A 22994-nucleotide genomic window follows, 5' to 3' on the forward strand; every position below is an offset into this window, starting at 1 on the left:
AACCTTGTTGCTCTGCATTATATAAAAGTAACCACAGTTTGTCTAAACTCTTGTTCCCTATGGGGTATTGGCAATATTTGGAGACGATTTTGGTTGTCACAACTGGGGCAGAGACTGCTGCTGGCCCCTAGTGGGTGGAGGCCAGAGATACTGCTAAGTATCTTCTAATGCACAGGCCAAACCCACACATCAAGAAATTACTTGGCCCTAATATCAAGAGTAGCAAACTTGAGGAATCCTGCTTACAGAAACACGGGGACTACAACGGGCAGGGGGTGGTCTGCAGCTGTTTCCCTGCCTCCTCCATTCTAGATGTGCCATTACCTAGAAGGAGAAAGTTTCTGCTTCCAAATCCAGGGCAGCCAACGCTGTGCTGGTCCACAGAGGTGTGTTTGCAAAGGATAATTGCTCGTGCTTTGCTGTGGCTTAGGAAAACAGAAACCACATGTGCATAGTGGCAAGCTGTGGGAGGGAGGAGCTGAGGGAAAGAAGACATCTATGCTTCCTGGCTTCAGGGGGCAGGGGGACTGCAGCTGCAAACAGGGCTGGACCTTCACACCCCTGGTTGCCGAAGGTGTGGAGCATGGCTGGGAAATGCTCTTATCTGCAACGCAGGCCTTACAGCTCAGCCTGAACCACAGCTGGAACGCAGCACCGCCTGGTCCCCGCTCTGCTCAGGTGTGGGACAGCCTGCGGATTCCTATCCAGGGGCTGCAGAGGGGTAGGGATGCGCCCTTGAACAAACTGCCATTTCCAGTCTCCTCAAGCCCCTTCTATTATTTTCCATGCAGCCACTGTTGCAGTTGTCCCGAAACTTCCTTGTCTTGCAGGGCGCTTTGATCTCTCAGTGGTTCATGGTGAAAATAAAGTGCAGTGACTCAGCCTGTGTATGAGAGGTCAGAGGCACTGGGACAGTGTTGTTGAGGGACCCTCCCCTCCACCTCAGGGCACTCACCTATCTCCTCCAAGCAGTGGGCACAGCCCAGAGGAGGCAGGAGGGAGTTCGGGACTTAATCTCCAAGGAAATAAGGAAACCAGGGCGCCTTGAAGGGTACACCTTGCAGGCCAGCATTACTGGAAACAAGTGCCCCAGACAGAGGTCAATGCCCTGGGCCAGCTCTTGTGGGCAGTCGTCCCGGCTGTACCCCCTGCTCTCTGCTTTCCACAGCCCTGGAGTAGAGCAAAGCAAAATGGAGCAGAGGAGGGACACTAATACTTAGTAATCAACCTACTTGTGCTATATATTTATCTATATCTCCTTAGTACTCAAAAGAGCCCAGAAATGGGTATTCATCTTTTCATTTTCATGGAAAAGGCAACTAGGCCGCAGGCACATGAAGCACGTTTCCTTGGGAGACCGGGACTGACATTTAATCCTACTGACTCCAGAACCCACACTGCCCAGAGGCCCGCTGCGCTGCCTTACACTCCTGGCTGGCTGTGCATTAGGGCCTGGGCCAGGAGCCCTAGGGGGTTCTGGGATGCAGACATCTGCTGAGGGGTTATCTGCCTGAGATGGTGTGTGTGTGTGTGTGTGTGTCGGGGAGATGTGCTTCTTTCAGCTGCTACTAAAATTCTGAGCCCCTCTGGCTCAAGGAGACATCCCACGGGCCTGTCCTTTCTTTCCTCCAAGCACATTTATACATGTAAGGGTGTGTGCAAAGGCATACACATGCCTGCACACCCCATACCTTACCGCAAGGGCCTGTCATCACTTTCGTACTAATCCCTTTAGGCTTCCTTTAATGACACCTTTTCCCCCCTTCAGGGTGGCTCCTGAGGCTCATTTGTAAAACAAAAGTCCAAGAGCCTCATTTGAAACCATTTCACCAGCACTTACTGCCGTGGAGGAAGCCAGAGGGAACAGTGTGGTGTGGCTTTCTGGTCCCTGAAGCCCCTGAGGATGAGCCTCCAACTGCTTACCCTGGGACCTCCCGGCTTCTTTTCCTTCATCTGATTTAAGATTAGAGTCTTCCAGGATTGACTTTCTGTGCATATAAAACTCATCCAGTCAATACAACCGAATCAAAAAAGTACACTGTCCTAGTTTAGTGACAAGTAAGCAATAAAGGAGACTCGATGTCTCCACGATTAGAATTTTGTTTCTGTTAAAAATGTAGCCTTGGCCGGGTGGTTCGGTTGGTTGGAGCATCTTCCTGTGCGCCAGGGGGCTGTGGGTTTGATTCCTAGTCAGGGCATGTACCTAGGTTTCAATGTTTCTCTGTCTCTAAAATCAATACATACATCCTGTGGTGAGGATTAATTTTTTTTTGTAAAGGAAGCTTGAGAGATAGTTACCATTTTTTACAAGGACCTGAAAGGTTGCCATGAAGTGTGTTAGAGGAGGGTTGGGACAGGAGAGAACCTGGCCTGGGGTGGGTGGGGGGCCTTCTCTGTTTTATCTGCTGTAGGATCAACCAACAGCAGAAATCCTCACAAACGATGAAGTTTACATTTGCAAAGCAAAACCGGAGACTTAAACAGAAGCTGTGAGACAAGAAGTATGCTCCACTGGGATGCCTCACGGACATGGAACAAGCAGATCTGTACACACCTCCAAAGCCCCCACCTCTGTATAGCAAATGAGGGGCTGTGAATGGGTTCCAAAGCAGTGCTCTGCTGAATCTTCCTCCTCAGCGGGTTTTTGGATCAAGGCCAAGGATGGAAGAGGCAGACAGGAAGTCTGATCACTCAGGTGTTAATGGAATTGAAGAATTTTAAGAGAAAGCCAAATTGACTTAAAATTTTCCTTTAAGACCTAGCTGTCTATCGTTAAAAACAAAACAGGAACTTTGTTTGAGGGTGTAATGTAAGAGGGACATTGCGTAGGTTAGAAAAGAGGCAAAACTCGGCATTTAGAGATGCTCTGCCCATCACCTAGAAAAGTGTCTGGAACATAGGGATACAAGATAAGTTTTGAATAAATGAATGAGTGATTTAACTATACAATTCAAAGAAATTATATGCAAAGAAATAATTTCTTTTACTCAGCTGTCTTTTATTTATGTCGATGATGTTATTGTAACCATTGTGGACTGACTGCTCTGCAAACAGCCTGCAGTCTAGAACTTGTGTCTCCTTTCTTACATCACTTGTTATTGTGTCTCCCACGTGTCTCAGGTGTGCCCCATTCTCTAGAGTGCAAGTAACTCCTTGAGAAGATGGACAGTGTCTTCTACTTCCGCATGCTCCCTCCTGCCTAGGATTCCAAGCACACTGACTGACCAGACAAGTAAGCGATGCTGTAGCATAGGGGCAACAAACGTTTTCTGTGCAAGGCCAATCAGTAAGCAGTTTAGGCTTTGCTGGCCATACCAACTCAGCTGCAACTACTCACGGCTGCACAAAAGCAAGCAGAGACAGCGCTGAGTGACTGGGTGTGGCCGTGTGCCAATAAAACTCAACTTACAAAAACAGGCAGTGGCTGATTTGGCCCGCGGGCCACGGTTTCCCATCCCTGCTCTGGAGTCCCAGGTCAGAAGGAGACCAGTGTGCTGGAGAGAATGCTAAATGGACACTCGGAGCTGGACCCTTCATGTGTCTAAATGTCCTTTTCTTCATCGGTAAAAAACCTTTCTAGCTTTGAAATCATGGAGTTGTAAGGATAAATTTCAATATACACTGAAAACATGACTCACGCCATCACCAGAGCTACACCTCATCAACTGAGGGTGTTCACTGCCAACAGACTCTTCGCTTGCAAAACACATCGGTGAGACACAGGCCAATAAAACTTTTGTGGGCTGAGGAAAATGTTAGAAGGTTGACAGATGCTGCCCCTCCTCCCCTGCCCCACCAAGCAACCTCTTCCTAGGGATAATAAATAGAACATCAGCACAGAAACAAGCAACTCGTTCACGGTTACAGATACCATAAACTACTCAATAAAAAAATGGAAGCCAGGCTCTTGTCTCTCTCTGGCTGATGCTAAACTCTCTCCCAGCATGTCAGCCATTCCAGCTTGTTCAGCCCAGTAACAGTCCATCTTACCCTTTGAAAAACAAACAACACCTTTAAAAATAAGCTCTATGTTATATTTAAATAGATCTAATTAGCACTTTGTATTGAAATTGTCCACTACCTACTGAATTTCCTTTATTGCTTATTTTACCTTTGCCACAAGATAAATACCTAAGTAAACTACCGTGAGTTTGTATGTAGTCTCTTAATTGTATGATGCATCTCAACATTAAAAAGTGAAGAAATAATTGATGAAGGGGGAGGGATTTTTAATAGGTCTGGATTCTAGAATTTACATTTTTACTTGAAGTAGAAAAAAAATATACTCGACCTAATCTTGTTGATGTTTTCCACATCTGGAATAACCACTTTCCCTCTCATTTCCACCTGTCCGTATTCGAAGCATCCATCTAAACCCAGCTAAAAGCCATCCCCTCCATAAAGCCTTCCCTGATACGCCCACTCCAACCTCCTGTAGTACTTAACAGGAGTCCTCCGAAGAAACCACATACTGCACTTACAGCTGTGTTCAGCTCTTCCATGAAGAAGATTCTATCTACGCTTCCTAGAGCACCCCACCCCGCGAATGCAGTACAGTGCCTTAATGCCAAAAGTATCCAAATGCATAAACACTATTGCACCTGAGCAAGTTCTATCTGAATGGGTAAGAATCTGACTTACTATCTGATCCATACTCATAAGCAGTACTTCTATCCACACCCTCCAGCTATGGTATTCATCGGTGACATTCAATAGCAACTTCGTTTCTTCCTGCTCTGTGCTCACTCAAAGCACCAAAGGAGCTAAGTCTTCTCACCTAACAACTGCTTTATAGAGATCTGAAGGATGACTATGACTGTTTAGTAATGATAGAACTTTATACTGTCCATAGAAATCACCCAGTGAATCTGACCTTCAATAAATAGAATCAATTTTATAAGGATCAGAGTAATCCAATGACACACCAGGAGGATTGGGGCGGAGATACAGTGCTCTCCCAAACGAAACGAAGGACCTAGGATTGGGACGAGTTCTCTTTGGTGGGTTACAAAATCAAGACTAAGTCTTAGATCATAGACCAGGAGTGTCAAACAAACTCATTTTCACCGGGGGCCATATCAGCCTCGAGGTTGCCTTTGAAGGGCCGAATGTAATTTTAGGACTGTAGCTCAGCGCTGCCACCAGGTAGAAACAAGGTGCTGGGCTGGACAAAGCAAGGCGGAGGGCCCGATTCGGCCCACGGGCCTTGTGTTTGCTACCTGTGTCATAGACTTTTGGAGTTAGAGTTAGATTGTAGACTTTTCAACCCTCTCATTTCACTCTTGAGAAAAACAGTGACTTTTATAAAGTCAAATGAGCTAATCCTGCACTGGGTTATACTAGTTAATACATACATCTGGAGATGTTTATACTTGTGAATATCCCACCAGAGCACTAATAATAAATAATTTTAGGGGATTCTATCATACTGCAGGAGTTAACTCATTCCCCCAAAGGATCTGGGATGACATGAATATTCTGATTTCCTAGAATCACTGTGACAAGCACAGACTCTCCTTTTCTGTGTGTCGTTAAGAGAGGGGGGCACCCACAGGAACCCAGGTCCCCCACTTGTTTAGTACAATATTCCACGGAGCATCTTACTGATGAGAGTACATCCATCACCCAGCATGTCTGACATTTGGGAGTAAGATTTTTAAACATAGTAGTCCAGTTTTTTAAGGGTTGAATATTTTAAAATGTATAAACCTAGTAAACAAGGGAAAAATAACTCCATGAGCCTGAAAGACTTAACTTTCTTTATGTCACAGAGAAGGCAGACAAAACGGACGTCAGGAAGGCAGACCCCCGCGGACGGCAGCGACCGAAGGGCCGGCAAGGCTGTCCTGCAGCCACCCAGCCCCTGTCTGACCTGTGCTGCTCCGGGGCTCAGTTTCCTCTGTGGTTTCCCCTGTCCAAGTGACCCGTATAAAATGAATATGGCCGTAAGAAGCTACTTCAAAGTGCTGTTCTGAGAACTATGAACAAGCAGGAAGTGTCTGCAAAATGCCCAGGACGGCTGTGCAATCCACGCGAGAAACAACACGAGAAGGGTCTTGCAGGAAAGCACGAAATGGGTCGTTTGTAGTATTCACTGTAACACCCTGACTCACCCTCTTTCTCCAACTGTCTGGGGAAATTCTCCTGACTGCGCTAAGCTCCGCTTCCTTTTTCCCCTGTTCTTCTTTACACAGTTTTTTCTTTCTTTTTATTATAAAAAAATACTTATCTGTATGTAAAGGTAGAGCGAGCAATCACGTTCCCCCCCCCACCCCCCGCTCCGTACACCCACCACCCAGCCCTAGAGCCGGCAGCTCTGGGCTCCCTTATGTTATGTAGTCCCCTTCCGTTCTTCATGCCCGACCCCACTGGATCCTTTGGAGTCAGACCCCAGACAGGGATCGTTTCATTTGTCATGGTTTTTAAAACACAAGGTCGTATTGGTTTGCCGTCTTATTTTCTTGATTCAACATTCTCAATGTAAATGATCTATACTAATAAAATTGAGGCAATACTGGAGGTGTACTTGGGGCCAGAGAAAAGTCTGGAAACAAATGCTTTAAATAGAAAAGGGCCAAGGAGTTGAGGCAGATGTAGCTGAAGGAGCCTGCAGGCCTCCGTGCCACCCTGGCGAGAACCTGTGGAGGGCCACGGCTCCGTCCTGGTTCGGCGGGGGCGTGGCCCCGGGGCGGGGGCTCCCGGGGGAGGGGCATTTCTCACCTTCCCCAGAACAGGCCTGACCCCTCCTCTCCCCCAGGCATGCCTCTCACTCGTGAACACAAATCACCTTCAGCATCCCCGCAATGCCTTCCTCAATTCCTCCAAGTCAAAATGCGCCTTCTCTCTGCTTTCCTTCCATAGTACTTAATTATCCCAGCACACAGTAAGTGAGTAATAAATAAGTGAATAAATGCTTGTGCACTGAATGAATGGGACACAGGACTTGTTTCATTCTGCCTTATATCTTAGTTATTGGTGTTCACATCTGTCTTTCCCAGTAAATTTTGTATTCCTTGAGGAAATAATTGTGTTAAATCAGCTCCGTGTCCCCTGCTTCCTAACGCATTTGTGCATAGTCAGTGCTCAACAAATGCCTCACAAACGGAGTGCCGCACCAGGGAAAGAGCTAACCTTGCCAAGCGATTAGAAGGTTCAGCTTCTGGAGAATGACTTTATGTAAACTGTGGGAAGACGAGCAAAAATACAATGTGTAGATTTCCACTGGTTTCTTGTCTTAGGGAAGCAAATTTGGGCTCGTCGTCACCAACGTAAAAGAATTCCCGAGTGGCTTCCTCTGTCCAACGACCTGACGCCACCTACCTCCAACACCGTCATGGTGTTTTTCCCTCCCGCCCAACTCCCAAGGTAAAGGCGCATTTCAGGGACTGCCCATAGGATGGAACTGCAGGCCTGAGGCTGAGACAAAGGCTCTGTATGCTGTGTCTGGTTATTAATTAGCAATGGGAAACTTCAGGACAGGGCCATCAACAGGCTCATAAACCTTTCATTTTAAGTGGTTTGGCTTAGGCCTGCTTCTGGTGTGACTCTCCTTATAAGCTGGACGTAGGACATTTGTTTCTTAACATTTCTGAGGCTCATTAACCACCCTGTCCCAGGGGCTCATTAACTAGCCCATTAGGGATTTTGCCTCATCCAGGCAGAAGCTTCCGCTCGCCTTCATGGAGCCTTCGGGGGCTCCGAACTGGGAATGGCGTGAGGCTAGCTGTGAGGTTCTAAGGAGAGAGTGGGGCTTTGTCAGGTCTCCCCCGAGGCTAACGTGGTGGCAAAGGGGAGCGGCCTCTTACCTGCTATCCTCCCGATGGGCATGGCGTGCTCCTCGGGTGGGGAGACGGAGACCATGATGTGGTTCATGTACGTCAGGTCTTCCCGATGCGACAGGTTGATGGGTTTTCCTTCCCGATGCAGCCCGTCCTCAGACAGCCTGGACTGTTTGAAATCCACGGAGTGCCGGGGGTTCAAGATCAGAGGGTGCATGATGGGACTGGGCATCAGCTGGATCACGCGTGTGCTCTCCTGCCGGGGGCTGGATGGCTTCTGGTGGGACTCGGAGGACGGTGGGCAGTGATTATTCTCTATGGGAGACACTGACAGGGGGTAGGACTCCTGGTGGTTGTTCTCCTGGTGGAGCCTCGGTCCCTGGGCCCTCTCGGCCGGGGAGAGGCGGCGGATCATGTTGTCCAGGGGGGACCGGAGGGGCCGCGGCTCGGGGTCGGGAGACGGCCTGTGATTTGTCGTGATGGGCGATCTAGAGCGGTGCAACAGTTCAATGGTGGGAGGGTTGTGGTGCACAGTCTCCACTGATGGCCGTGGGGTCCTCTGGACACAGCTATCTGCGGAGCAGAGGGAGAGACAGTCACAGCCCCCAGTGAGCGCCAGGACAGGGACCTCGCTGCAGCTCTGCCGCAGTCCACAGTGGGGCGTGCGCAGGGCAGCAGCCTGCTTCCCAGGGTGCAGTGTCAATGTGACTGCTTGAAAAATAATTAAAGTGCACATACTTAAAATTCTTTTCCTGCCTCCAGACAAGCTAAGAATGTCTACAAACATTCCATCAATCACCTACTAGTGGCTTGCAAACACAAGGAAGCCAAACTTTCATTCTTTATCTCTGACTCTTCGATGTGGCTTTCAGGGTCCTTAAGGTTTCCTCTCCAGATGCTTTCACTGACTTACCTTTTCACGAGCAACTTTTCATATTCTCTACCTCCAGCAGTTGCTGGCATTTAATAATAATAATAATAATAGTAATACAGCAATTACTATATTCTAAGTACTGGATTGCACTGTTTTAAATTTATAACACTTCTAAGTAGGAGATAATAACTACATTAATTCTATTTCACAGGTGAGAAAAAGGTGGCATAAAAGAGTTAAGCAACCTACCCGAGGTCACACAGCCAGTTTGGGGATTAGAACCAGACTCCAATCAGATTCTAGAACCTATGTACCTATTACAATATTTACCCCTTTGCTATGTACACACTGGGGGGAACGTCCTATCAAAACCTGCTCTAAGCACGAACAGTGGGCCCAATGTACAGAATGCTAATCTAATTGTACTTGAAAGATCAGACAGGATCACCTGGTGTCTGAGTGTGCAGACCCTGTCCACGCATGGTTAGAGACAGACACAGGTAAGAAGGAGGGATGGACACCCCTCACATACCTCCACCCTATTCCACTTGAACTTTCAAGCTGGTGACCTTTGAGCAAGGACAACGTCAGAAGTGTCCACAGCTCAGCTACAGAGTAGTTCTGTAGGCTAGGTTCAGGGAGGAGCCAGCACACACATGACTTTTAAGAGTCCCTGCTAAGGACAGGAAGGAAATAAATCTGCCTCTGAAAGTGGGGCTTCCCACAGGACCCCACACTCATCTTATTGAGGTTTTAATGGCCATATCTGTTCCCAGAGCTGCCTTGCCAAAAGGATGGGCATGTTTGCGGGTCCCTGTTCTGCTGAAAGACTTGTCCATGGTTCTAAGTAAAGCAGGCCAAAGGTGTCTCCTTTGTCTATGAAGACAACATCCATATGATGAACATATAAAAGGAGTCTGGGAATCTGATAGGGTTGGTACACAGAGACGGAGGAGGTGGTTTCTTGGACAGTTTTACACAGGGTCGACAGGAAAATGGGGACTCCTGTCAATCGCACCTATGACGTGAGAAAGGGAAGAAAAAACATTGTTCATGATCATTAAGAAACCATCTGCCTGAAGGCAAAGGGTTAATTTTGTGACCACTGTGTAACCTGCTGCCATGAATTTAAAAGTGCTTAATCATTGGCATAGCTACTGCTAGGAGACTGGTTTAAAAAGGTACAGTATACATCTAAACAATAGAGAACCATGCAGCTATAAAATGGAATAAGGAGTATCTCAATATTCTGCCAAGGACTGGCCTGCAGGCTCTATGGTTAGATAAGCAAAAGAAGATGAAGTATTTACGGCATGCTACCATTTTTTAATAAAGAAGAAGGGGCTTCCAGTTTCAGTAATGGTAGAGTGGCTTGTGTTGGACGAACCTTCCTACAGATAGAAGTAATAGAATCTGGATAAAATACATTTGTAAAAGTTATTTGAAGGTAATAAAGAAAACTGAAGGGGGTGTTACTCTTGAAAGAAAAGTACACAGAGTAAGATCCAAATTTATACAGCTTTTGCCCTGATGATCCTCCTAATTCTACATAATGTGGGGCAACTAGAAAGTGAATAGAAAGTTGCTTGAGGTATCAGGGATTAGAGAATGAAGCTGCCAGAATGGGGGGAAAAAAGTGGGAGAGCAGGTCTCATTAAGGAGAGAGCTTGAAAGGGAACAGCCACTAAATTTGCACATAAAGTTTTCTCAAATCCTTAACATGTGTACTGAACAGCACACATGCAGGGGAAACGCTAAGGAGCTCAGTAAAAAGCAATAGCTGGATGACAGAAAGGTATGAGCAGAAATCTCAGGTACTGGCCACTGTATTGGAGACAGAGTTTGGAGCGTTAAGTCCTATTGACAAAACTCTGTAGCCACGTTAGGCTGTTTATTAACCCAGGAGTTTCTTTACCTTAGGAGTAAGAAAACTGCTTGGGGACAAAGGGATTTTCCTGAGGGCTAAAGGCAAAACTGAAATACATCTATCTTAACTAAATGTCAGGCCAACCATCCACAAATTCAAAGTGACTAGCTGGTCATTTAACTGCCTGCTAGAATAAAAATCAACACCCTTCAGAGGAATAAGACATAGTAGAGTCTCTACAATGTGCTATCTCCTTTTATTGGACATGCAGTTTCCCTTAAAGGTTTTCTAGACATGCAAAGAAGCAGAAAAATGTGTTCCATAATCAAGAGGAAAGGCAATCAACAAAAACATACTGAAGTAATCTAGATGTTGAAATTAGTGCGCACACACACACACACACACACCCCAAAACTTTAAAGCAGCTGTAAGTTCAAACACTTAAAAGAAGTGATGGCCATAATGAGCAATGACAGATGGAGACTGTCAGAAGAAAAATGGAAACTGTAAAAGAAGATGACAAAGAAGAAGAGGATTCAAGGACTGAAAAACTACAATATCTGAAATGGAAAACTGGACTGGATGGACTTGATAGCAGGCTGGAGATGACAGAAGATAGGGTTAGTAAACCTGAAGACAGATTAATAAAAATGAAAAACAGATCCTCAGTGACCTTTGAAACAGTATTAAATGGTCTAATAGACAGGTAATTGGTGTTTAAGAAGGAGAGAACAAAAAAAAATGAGGTAAAAATTATTTGAAGAAATAATGGCCAAATTGTCCCTAAATTTGGTGACAGTGACAAACTTCAAGTTCTAAGAAGCTTGGCAAATCCCAAGCAAAATGAAGACAATGAAAGCTATACCCAGGCACATCATAGTCAAACTGCTGAAAACCTGGAAAGAGAAAATCTTGAAAGTAACCAATGGAAAAAAGACACACTATGTACAAGGGAAAAGTCATGCTACTTTTGAGTAACTCTTTACATACCAGGCGAGGGAGACAGGTGTGTGTGGGGGCGGGGGAGAGTGAGTGAGAGTAACCATGTGCACCAGAAAGATACAGATGGAGACCTACAGATTAAAAGAGACTTAAGAGACACATCAAGCATTCCCAATGTATAGACCTTGGTTGGACTCTGATTTAAACTGGACTGGGTGGACGTAATAGCAGCTGGAGAGGACAGAAGACAGGGTTAGTAAACTGGTGATACTGAGGAACTATCAGTTTTCAGGTGACATGAAAGCTCTGTGATTATGATTTTACAAAGGGTCTTTATCTTTTCAGTCCTGTACTGACACATTTTGATGAAATTGTATACCTGGGATTTGCTTTACAAAAACCTGAATGGTGAATCAGAGAGTAGGTGAGGCACAGAGGAAACAACAACGACCATAATTCAGCATTAAAGCTGGGGATGGGTCCATTTTGGTTCATTATACAATTCTCTCTACATTTGTATCAATTTGATATTTTCTACTATAAAAAGTTTTTTTAAGTGCTTAATCAATCTTGCAATGATACGGGTTGGGATAACAAATACTAACTTCCTCACTTGAACTCAAGTGCAAATAAATGTTTACAGGGTACTGATTAGACCCATGGAGTTAACTTTAATGGCTGAAATCATTAGTACGATGGAAACAATGTGCAGTCTTTTAGGGATGAAGCAATCTTTTAACAGCTAATATGGGTCTCAATTGTGCTATCCATGAAAATGAATTCATCTTTTGTCCATCGTTCACTTTTCATTTGTCACAGAATATGGCTGTCGTAAGCAGCTATTTTAAGATACTTGCATTTTGAAGTTTCAGATATTTTCTTCCAAATGCCATTGGCAGAATCGCTCCCTTTCCTTAAAAGCTTATTAAGGTTTAAAAATACTTAAGGATGATGCAGACCATGTATTGAAAAACCCTATTTCCTGAATCCATTTCCTGTCTTACAAATTTCAAAATGGACACAGGCGTTGCCCAGTGGTCTGGTTACCTGCAGCCTTCCTTTGATGTCCTGGGCCGCCAGGCTCAGCGTGCGGGCGTGCACTCATGGCAGGCCTTAGGAAGTCTGGGGGGAGGACTATGGGAGGGTGAACTTTCATGCCAAGGGTAAAGAGGAACTGATGTAACGTCCTGGGGAGATTTCACTCTCTGTTCCTGCCCAGATCTTTGGGAACAATGAAGGAGGGAGACAGTGCTCTGGATAATCAACTCAGATTTTACTTTTGACTCAGGATCCGGACAGGAACAGGCCTTGGAGGAGCTTGATTTATTTCTTTGTCTGCAGACACCACTCAAAGAGGAAGTACTTGATGAAGTTGATAACATTAATGGTGGAGAACTGGATCCGAGGGTATTAATTCCAGGCAACTGGTGGTCTGGGCACAACCAATGTCAAGGCTGAAAGGCCTGCAGTGAGGTCTTTCAGGCTTTTGTTTCAGTTTGCAAAGCATGCGCCCACGGATGGAGAGGGCTATGACGCTCCTGCCCTGCTGCCTGATGCTTCTGTTATTGTGAGTTGGCAGCAGGGTATGGAAACTTATGAGACCAGAGCCGGCAGGCAGAGAAGCTCCGGACACAGGAAATGCACCGAGCGGACAGTGGGTGCATTAAATCCCTCAGATGTAGGAGTCTTCTGTCTAAAACAAGAAGATTTTTTTGGTCTGGCCTTGATGTCTGGGTTTGTTCTTGGTGGATTGCCCAGCTAGAAAACTGGGAAATTATCCACATTGCCCTCGGTCTGAAGGTCTTGATATGGGAGGGAAATGCTTAAGGAAGAGGGAGGGAAAGCCACACATAATTAGTGTGGGCGTGGGAGGAAGAGGGAAAGGAAGAAAGGCACCAAGGACTGGTAGGGAACCCATCCTTGTTGGAAGCGTTTTTGGATCCCAAACTGTTCTCTTCGTGCGTCTCTCTTAGACACAAATAGTCCCTTCTCACTACCAATCAGCCCCCAGTAAATTAGGTAGTTAAATGCAATGATTACATAAAAAAAAAACCTGTCTGATTTATTTTCTTTCTTTTTATTTACTAGAAAAGTTTCTCTATTTAAAATTTACCAAAATCTGACCCAATTTAATCATTTATAAATACTAAATCTTAAAGAAAACAAACAACAACAACCACAAAAACTGCCATTGGTTCAAGTCATGGGTTTTGACTAGAAAATTTTCAGGGCAGGATGAAGGCAAAGATCAAGTTTACAGCCCACACACCAGGCATGTCATGTCCACCGGCATGCTCTCCCTACGGCCAGGGATGATGATAAGAGAAGTCAAGTTAGGGAGACGCAAATTAACAGGCCCAGCAGGTAGATCTCATTCACCAGCCTCAGTCCATCCTATTCCACCTTCTTCCAGAAGGGACCCTTTCCCAGAATAATTTTGTAAAAGATCAGTGGGAGTGATGAGTGACAGAAAGAGCTCTATGGAGATTAAAGGGTCTTGAGGGGGAATTCAAAACAGATTTCATACACACACCTGAGTTGTCACGACTTGTGATGGCTTGAATTATGCTTCCCTCAGCTCAAAAAAAAAATTCTTGTGTTGAAGTCCCAACCATCAGTACCTCAGAATGTGACCTTACTGGAAAAAGGGTCATTGTAGGCATAATTAGTTAAGGTAAGGTCACATGAGAGTTGGGTGGGCTCCTAATCTGGTATGACTGGGTCCTTACAAAAAGGGGAATTTGGACCCATAGACATACACACACTGCCTGAATGTTTTGCCTCACAGTGATTACAAAATAGATGTTGAATCACAGAACCTTGAGTGACGCCAACTATATTTCAAGCAGTGTCTTGGATGCAAAGAGTAAGGAAATGTGGCGGTCCTTGCTCTGAAAAACGTCGTAATTTAATGGAGAAAACAGACACAATAAAAAAACACATCAAAAGGTTACAGGGCTGAAGAAGTCAGCCCACACAGGGAGCGTGTCATGTGGGGAGGAAGTCAAGGACGTGGAGGAGCACCAAAGGCTGCGGTGCACCCCCAGCAGCTGGTTCTCCCTCACAGTCCTCAGGAGGAACCCGTCCTGCCCAGGCCCTGCTCTTGGCCTTCCAGCCTCCAGGACTGTGAGATAATAAATTTCTGTTGTTTAAGCCAACTCTTGGTGCTACTTTGTTATGGCAGCCCTGGGAAACGAATACACCGCTCATCTCCTACTCCCTCTCCAAGAGTTTCAGGCGAGACTCTCCACTGGCCCTTTGCCTGCCTGTTTCAGTCTATTCATCTCAACAAGGTGCAAATGCTACTGAATTCACTTGTAGGGTCTGAGAATGAAAATACCCAAGTTTGCAAGGTATGATTTATAGGTGTTTGAGGTCATACACCATAAAGCCTAAGTAAGCTCTTTAAATTTTATAAGCATTTGGAGAAAGGAACTGAAAGAAGCTACGTAGGTAACTTGCAGGACTCTGAGGTTTCAGCTTCACTGCTGTGGGCGGAAGGCCTCCAAACAGGTTACCTCTGCCAGTGGCTCAGTACAGAGAGCAGAAGCAGGCTTGTGTGAGTGGTAAGCTGTCTTCGCCTTTTGTAGGCAGGCAGTGTTGAGGAAGGAATCTCCCTCAGTCTCACTAAAGCAGCACAAAAGATAAATGAAATCAAGGCATCAGATTTCAAATGAGCCTACCAGACCTGTGGGTGTAAACCCTGTAAGTTGTTTGCAGGCGTGGGGTCAGGGCGGCAGGAAGATAAGGCAGCGGAGCGCTGAAAGGGGAAAGAGCAGGAGAGCATCGGTGGCCGAGGGCCTCCTGGTCTGGAAGGCCCTTATCTCCCAGTGCCCTTATCTCCAAAAAATCAGATGACATTTCCCTCAGGGTAAGAGGAAGTTTCTTGAAGACTTCCTGCCTACCTTGGGACAGGTATTCATGCATATCAGTGATCCTTGTCCCTAAAACTGGTGGCTTATGGAGCCAGCTAGCTCTTGGGCTCAGAGCAACGTCTACCATTGGAGGAAGCCAGAGGCAGCAGGGGAGGTGAGCAGGTCCTCCCTGAAGCAGGCTGACCACCCCGGCCATTGAAAAGAGGCTCTGTGCACCATCCGGAGGCTCCACACTGACCCGTCACCATCAAATATTGCATCAGGGGACCAAGGTCAGAGCGTAGAAGGTCATGCTGACCTCGACCATGAAATACAGTAAGCAAAGCAGGGGAAAGGAGTTAGGAACCAGTGGGATGAGGCCTGATGGCGGGGAAAGGCATTGGGAGCTGGTTTCCTGGAGGACAACAGGAAGTCAAGATCTGGGCCTATTCTTCCTTGGGTGGAATCTAGTGACCTGTCAGATCCCAGAGTCACAGAACTGAAAGGGGCACACAAAGGTTAATCTTACAGTTCTTAAATGTGTGAGGGGACACCCCCAGAAGATTAGTAGGTCCCAAAGGGGTCATGGAGGACCTACCACGTGCCAGGTACCTCGAGGTTACATTACAAAGTACACGCAGTGCTCATTTTCACATCAGGTTGTGTCCTGAAAGTAACTAAGGCTGGGACTTCAAGTGTATTTTACCACAGAAATAATGCTACTTATGGTGCCTGGTTAACCAATGAAGGAATTCTAGAATAATGGCGTGGGTATGCAAAAGGCCCTTCTTATGCCTGGATTATGCAAATGTGGTGTTTATAAGAAGTGCCTGCAGTTGCAATAATGGGATTAATTAGGAAAATTGAAATTGAAGGTAAATAAACCAACCGACCATTGCACAACAATGCGAATATGTTTAACACTACTGAACACTTAAACATGGTTAAGGTTAAACATATAAATGCTATGTATATTTTATCACAATTATATTTTTGAGTTTAAGAGAAAAAACCCAATCAAATAGTGGCAAAAAAATCAAATAATGATAATGAACAGCATTTACTGAGTGCTTGCTATGTGACAGATGTTCTGAGGGCATTTTCTGTATTAACTTGATCCTTTCTTATATCAATCATATTCAGTAGGTCTATTTTCCTTATTTTACAGATGCAAACTGAAGCACAAGGACGTTTAGTAACTTGGCTCAAGTCACCCAGCTGGTAAACTGGGGAGCTGGTATTTGAACAGCTGGGCTGGACTCAGAGTGTGGACACACACCACTATAGTCTCTGGCTCCATCACGCATCACACAGTTAATACAGGTTACAAAGATGTCAGACCCCAGCCTATGGCCTCCTTGACAGACATCAACACGATCCTGGCAAGAATGGAGAATTGGGGGCGTTTTCTAACAACCACCAGTAATAGGATATGGCCTAAGCAGCTAAAAGCTTCATCTCCCCTGCTGCCCACTCAGCAGCTGTCCTGAGGGGCTGGCTCCGTGCCTGACTCAGAGCCCACGCTTCTCACAGGCTGGGGGTGCTTGCTGCACTAAGCCCAGTCATCCTGAGGCAGTCCGTGATCGGCGTGGGTTAATTCAGTCCAAGTGAGCACAAGCTTTTCATATCATGAATTGAAGGCATACACCGAAGTCTCAGAGGTTATCTCTGACTCATTATTGAGGTTCGGCAGTTTCAAGTTCTATGAGGCAGACAAACTTGAAGTAGGTGTGTTGGGACCTGCCACACTGTACCCGAGTCAGGAGACCTGACTTGGCATCCTGATCTCTTTAATTCTACTCATCATCCATTCATCTGTTCCATTTTTAGGGTATTTGCAAAAAAAAAAATTAATGAAAATGTTATTCTGGCTGGCTCATTCATGCGCAGGCATTGGAGTCATGTGGACTGGGGTTACAGCTTAGCTCTGCTCCTCGGCAGCTGTGTGATTTAGGGCCTGTGCCTTCACTGCTCTAGCCCCAATTTCCTTGTCTATGAAGTGGAAATAATATCACCTTCTTTAGAGGCTGCCTGTGAAGATGGAGTGACTGAAACATGTAAGAGCTTCGAACAGGACCTGATGTACGGAAAGGGCCGAAGAAATGTCAGCTCTTATTTTGATATTATAAAACAGATCCCTCTACCTCATCTTCCTTAATTCTTTCATTAAGTTTGTGCACGATTTCCTTCCTCCCAAGCAGTCTTTGGACATTTGGGTTGGGAGGCTGGGTGGGTGCAGAGAGGTAATACTTCCTTTCATAAACCAGTCATGCACGTAAAAATCCTGTGGGCCACCCCAGAATGCAGGCCACTGATCCTGACCCCCATCAAAGACGTGATTTCTTTCTCCTCTCTTACCCTGTACTGAGAAAAACAGTATTCCGACACTTGAAATTTCTCCTCCTCACTTCCGATCCCCATGTCCACCTGGTGACAAAGAGTTGCCCCAGAGCAGAACTTTCACCTTAAAACTGTGTCTACTGTTGCAGAAACAATCAGAGCACTGCATGTGTAAATATTTTCAAATGAAAGTGACTACAAATCACCTCCCAGTCTCTCAGATGGGGCCCAGGAGAGGGATGAACTGAAGCTGAAGTTATAGGAGGATCCTCCAAAGAGGGGGTGGGATTAAGAACATTTACGAAATATAGCTTTTATCTTTTCTCCAGACTCTTGTGCACATCTGGACTGAAAGGGTTAACCCTGCCATTCTGGGACTAGCCCAGCCTGAAAGCACGTGTTATATCGCTTTGTGAGTATTTAGGGAATTGCTATTTAAGCATTCTAACACCCAAGGGCCAGTGGCAATCTAATACATACTTTGGGACAGACCCCTTCTTTTTTATGTTCCATGGAAGCCGAAAGCAAGAAACTTTGGAACCTAAGGTATTAAAAGAAGTTGATATTATAGCTGTGTGTGGTGAAATCAATCTATTTTAAAATGATTTGCTGGTCTGAAATTTCTAAAGATGTTTTGCCTCCTGGCTTTAGTGAAAGTAGTAGTATCATTGTTTATTTCGTCTCCTTCCAACAAAACTATCTAATTCACAATATGCAGATAAAATGGGTCACGACAATCAAAGAGAAGGAACCTAGGAGAGATGTTCAGCTGTTTCTGAGCAAACACCAGGCAGGTCACTGTTAGGATTTTCCAGATTTTAGTTGCCCGTAACCCTGAAGGTAGAGAAGTGTCTCATTCATCTTCATTATCATCCAGGGAGTCTCAGACCGTGGATAAAAACGTGAGGATTTAAGAGCTGTAAGATCTGAGAGCGTTTAGGCTAATCCCCTGTTTTACAACTGGGGAAGCTGAGGGCCAGAGAAATGAGAAATGTAGCCCTTCCGATTGTTCTGGAAGAATGATGGGTTAGAACCTGGTTTCCTGACTTCTGACACCATTCTTCAAAACAATTTCATCTAAGCTGACCATGTATCCCAGTTCATCAGAGATGGTTCTGGTTTATGCCCATTGCCTTAGCTTGCTTTTTAGAGTCCTGTTTCAATGTCAAAAATGGCTCGGTATGGCTGAAAAATTGTAAGGTTAACTTAGTTATATAATATTGTATTCTCTCCCCATAAGTAAATAAGGAAAAAGAGTGGAAATGCTGGTTTTCCTAGACCTAGGTGATAATCTGATGACTGCTTTGCCCAAGGCATGACAAATTCAGAACAGATATGGAGATGACAAGTGTTCACCAGAAAAAGGGTGTGAATCAGTAGGATCACCCTCCTGTCCTGTCAGAGCCTGGAGGGGGGCCTCTGAGCTAACACCAGCTTCCTAGTTTACAGGATGGCCCTGGGGCTGCTAGCGAGGGAAGCGTGGTTCCAATGCAATGTACTCAGAGGCGGAATTTGCAGGGACTGCTGCTAGATTGAACAAGACACCTTTGTACTGTGAGATACATTCCCATTGTGAAATTATGACTGTCCGAATTGGTTAAGTGGGTGGCGGGGATGAGGTGAAGTCACAGGGGGGTTGAATGAAGCCCTGTGTTCGCACTTCACTCTGCACGCCCCGCCGTGCCAGCCTCCTCAGGGGACAAGTCGGGCCGTGTCTGAAATGCCTCTGTTCTCCTTCCCTTCTGTCGTATTTCTCTGCGCCAAGTGAAGAGCAACGTACTTTGACACGGCACTGTGTCCCCGACTACGTAAAATAAATCACTGGGGATATAAGAGTTGGTATGCATAATTTCACTTTACAGACCTGTTATTTCAGGACCAGCTCTTTCTGCATGTTAACATATGCCCATATTAATGTGTTACCAGCCACAAGTAAATATCACAGTATTGATTCCAGAGACAGTTCATGCCGAGCTGGGTATTTCTTCTGGTTGGTGGTGAAGAAAGGGAAGAGGTGGGAGGTGGCTGGGGGGTAGGGAACCTGTACTGGTCCATCACCTCCCTAGCCAGTTCCTTTGTCACCAAGGGCACCAGTACCTCTGGAAGTCCCGGGGCAAGCAACCGCTTCAGATCACCTCTGTGTCTTGTACAGCTCTCCTCATTCGCTAGCACCTGATAAAAGCCTACACTTCCTTTCTTGTGTGTCCACCTGTTCATCTGAGAGTGTGCCCTGCTTCTGAACAGGCAAAGGAGAGCACATGCATTCTCAGATCTTGTTTCCCGGCTGTCAGCTCTAAGAAATGGTCTCTGAGAACAGAGTACTTTTAAGAGCTGGGCCTGAAGCAGAGCTAACTGGTTCACAGGACGATGGAGCCCTTGACCTTGGCCTCATTAGCTCCATTCTTTTACCTACTGAGCTCATCACCACCACCACCATAACACTTGAGAGCACAGCTCATTACCGCGTAGGTCGCGGCACATCTGTATTTACTCGGTTTGAGAGTAGCTCTGAGAGTAAGCCAGCTTTCTCTATTGATTAGCTCCTGCAAATGAGAACAATGGCAAAACACGCCTACTCATGAGTCAAATCAGGCCATGGGGAAAGGAGGAAGGATTTGTGATGAGGTGAGACCATCAATCTCCAATCACATTTGGGAGTAAAAAGAGAAATTCCAAATGGATTTCTTTTAAAGTAATGAGAAAGAAAGAGAGAGAGAGTGAGGGAGAGAGAGAGAAACCCATCACACACCCTTTTTATCTGAAGAGGCAGGCAAGGTAGTATATGATTCTCGCCTTAATGTCAAGCTTCAGTAAACCCACCTCCTCTCCTCTGGAGTAGCTGCTGGTTATTATGCAAGCAGGAAATGTACATGCAGGAAGAGCAGAAGAATGAAGAAACCAACTGGGGGTGGGGTCGGCTGCTAAATTTAGTGAGGGTAAAACTAGAAGAAAGGAATGAGAGAAACGGGCAGGGAGCAGGCAAGAAACACTCCTCTCGTCCCCATCACGAAAGTGAGGGGACTTGCTGTGAAACACTTGGCATGAGGAAGACAGGCTGATCGCCTGGAGTCAGGCATTTTGTGAAGTGTTAATTAAATAAACTTCTCATTTAAAAAAAAAATTACCAGCAGCAAAACAAAAATATTAGCCTTGCTCCTGGGCGTGATCTATCAACTTCAGGAAATGCCCCAAGGGACCAGGATTTTAATCCCCTAGTCATCTGGTCCTAAGAAAAAATACAAGTTGAAAAGTATTGCTTTGAGTGCCCACATCTGCTGTCTGACCAATCCGGGCTGGAGCACATGGACGTAAGCTGCACAGAGGCACCACTGTTCAACGGAAGGAAGATTTTTATGCCCTATTTCCATACCCGTACGCCTGCTTTTGGAACTATGTCCAGGGCCACAATTCTCGCCATTCAAGTATGGTTATCTGTTCTGTTTTCTCCCAATGACTCTAGTGATGGGTGTGACGCACAGGAGAAGAGCAGGACCTGGGACAGCTGAAGTAAGCACTCACACTGAGTGCGCTGTAGGAAACCGCCTTTGGTGCAAGGACAGGAAACCTCTGCCCCCCCCCCCCCCCAGAGTTCTCAGGGTTTGGGTCTTTTTTCTTCCTCCAGCTTTTATTCCCTCTGCTTACAGATCTTCAGTGACTCCCCATTACTTTGCTCCATCAAAGTCCTCCACATTCTACTTCCAATTTAACCTTCTTGGAGTAAGGAGCTCGGCGGAGTCCAAGTGTTGACTGTGGTTGAAGCACAGTGATGGCTCCCAGGCGTGTACTTAGTTTAGTCTCTCTGTTTGGGATATGTTTGAAATTTCTCCTAACAGAAGACTGCTGGGGTTGGGGGTGGGGGAGCAGGCAGGGTTGGGGAGAAGATAAACTCTACAACCCAAGTCATCTGACTGCTTTCTGTTCCAAGGACTTACTCCATCCTATGTCATTCTCTCTGCTTGGGATGTTCCCCACTTCATCCCTGCTTATCCCAATCCAGCTGGGCGATCAAGGAATCCTCCAGAGCCACCTCACTCATGAAGCTGACCCTGCTGCTTGCCCCTGACGTGCTCCCCCTTCCACCACCCCTTCAGGATGCCTACCATTATGTGTATATGTCTTTCTCATTGCTTCACCTAGACTGTGAGTAGCACAGAACCAAGAGTGTATCTTATTCACCTTGGCATCTCCCCAGGGTCTGATACAAAGTGAGCACTCAATAATTTGTTTGTTGACTGAAAAACGAATCACATAAAAAAAGAACAACTTATCAAATTAGCAATAAACCTCCTCGGGTACCTTCTTCGTGGTTCTGGTGCAGTATGACTTCCGGCTGTGTGTGGATTGAGTTTCCGGGGTGGAAGAATGGTGAAAAAAGGATCCGAGGTTTCCTCTGCTTCAGAATATGCTGAAGGAGTTCATAGAGTACATCACCTGGAAAGAAGGAAAGAGAAATAAAGAAATGGGAATATTTTATTCAACTATTTACAGAGCTTCAACTCTGCGTGGCACTGGACTGAGGATACCGTGTCACGTGAGTAAGACAGGCGTGCTACCTACTCTCACAGAGCTTACAGGGGACACACAAGATGTGCCAGCTGGAACTCTGAAGGTCAGAGCCATGTCATTTTTTGCAACAGAACTTTTCGATTAGGAAATATATGAAAAGCTTTATAAAATGCCAAAACCCAGAAAGAAAACAAAAGTCACCTACAATTCTCTCACTAAGAGAAAGCAGCCCTGCTCGCCCTTCTCTCTAGCTGTGTAATTAGAATCCAGTGTATCGGAGTTGAGTGTCCCCCTCGGTCCTTCCGCATCACTGAACTGTTCCAGGAGCTGCCCAGTGATGGCGCTTCACGGGGATGTCGTAGATGTTTTTGAAATGTGAGCTGTCCTGATTATTGTTTCTACTTTTGTGAAAACATCCTTCCCACATCTATCTCTGCTTGCATTCCAGATCATTCAAAGCATTATGACATCATTAAGTGTGAAGAGTTTTAAGGTTCCAATGAGAACTCATAGATTCTTCATAGGAATCATTCCAAAACAACTCCACAAACAAAACGATGCTTTTCTACCCACCCAGTCCCATTGGGGTGCTAGCTACTGAAGGGAACTGGCACATCCGGGACGCATCCCTTCTTTGAAAATACAACACAAGCATTGCTCCGAGGTCCCGCAATTTCCAGAAAACCGTCTTTAGGTGTCAGCCCCCTGGCAGAGAACGGTGGGGGCTGCTCTGTTCTCATGTATTTGCTGTTCGAAGTGTCCACACTGAGCAGTTTATTAGAGAAAGAAAACTTGTCATGGTCTTGTCCCACCCTTTTGGCTTAGACCCAAGT

General features: G+C 45.8%; 1 protein-coding gene across 3 annotated transcripts in view; it reads right to left on the reverse strand.

The window, feature by feature from the left end:
• Window positions 1–22994, reverse strand: part of ETV6 (ETS variant transcription factor 6) — a 219403-nt gene that overhangs the window by 14952 nt on the left and 181457 nt on the right. For all 3 annotated transcript variants that reach the window (XM_045829229.1, XM_045829227.1, XM_045829230.1), the window contains exons 4-5: window positions 21952–22086; window positions 7806–8351 (exon numbers count right to left, since the gene is read on the reverse strand). In XM_045829229.1, coding sequence (XP_045685185.1) covers window positions 7806–8351; window positions 21952–22086 — 681 coding nt within the window. The remainder of the gene's footprint in view (window positions 1–7805; window positions 8352–21951; window positions 22087–22994) is intronic.

Source organism: Phyllostomus hastatus, unplaced genomic scaffold (genome assembly GCF_019186645.2).
Source record: "Phyllostomus hastatus isolate PE091 unplaced genomic scaffold, TTU_PhHast_1.1 phas_scaffold_93, whole genome shotgun sequence".
Taxonomy (NCBI): domain Eukaryota; kingdom Metazoa; phylum Chordata; class Mammalia; order Chiroptera; family Phyllostomidae; genus Phyllostomus; species Phyllostomus hastatus.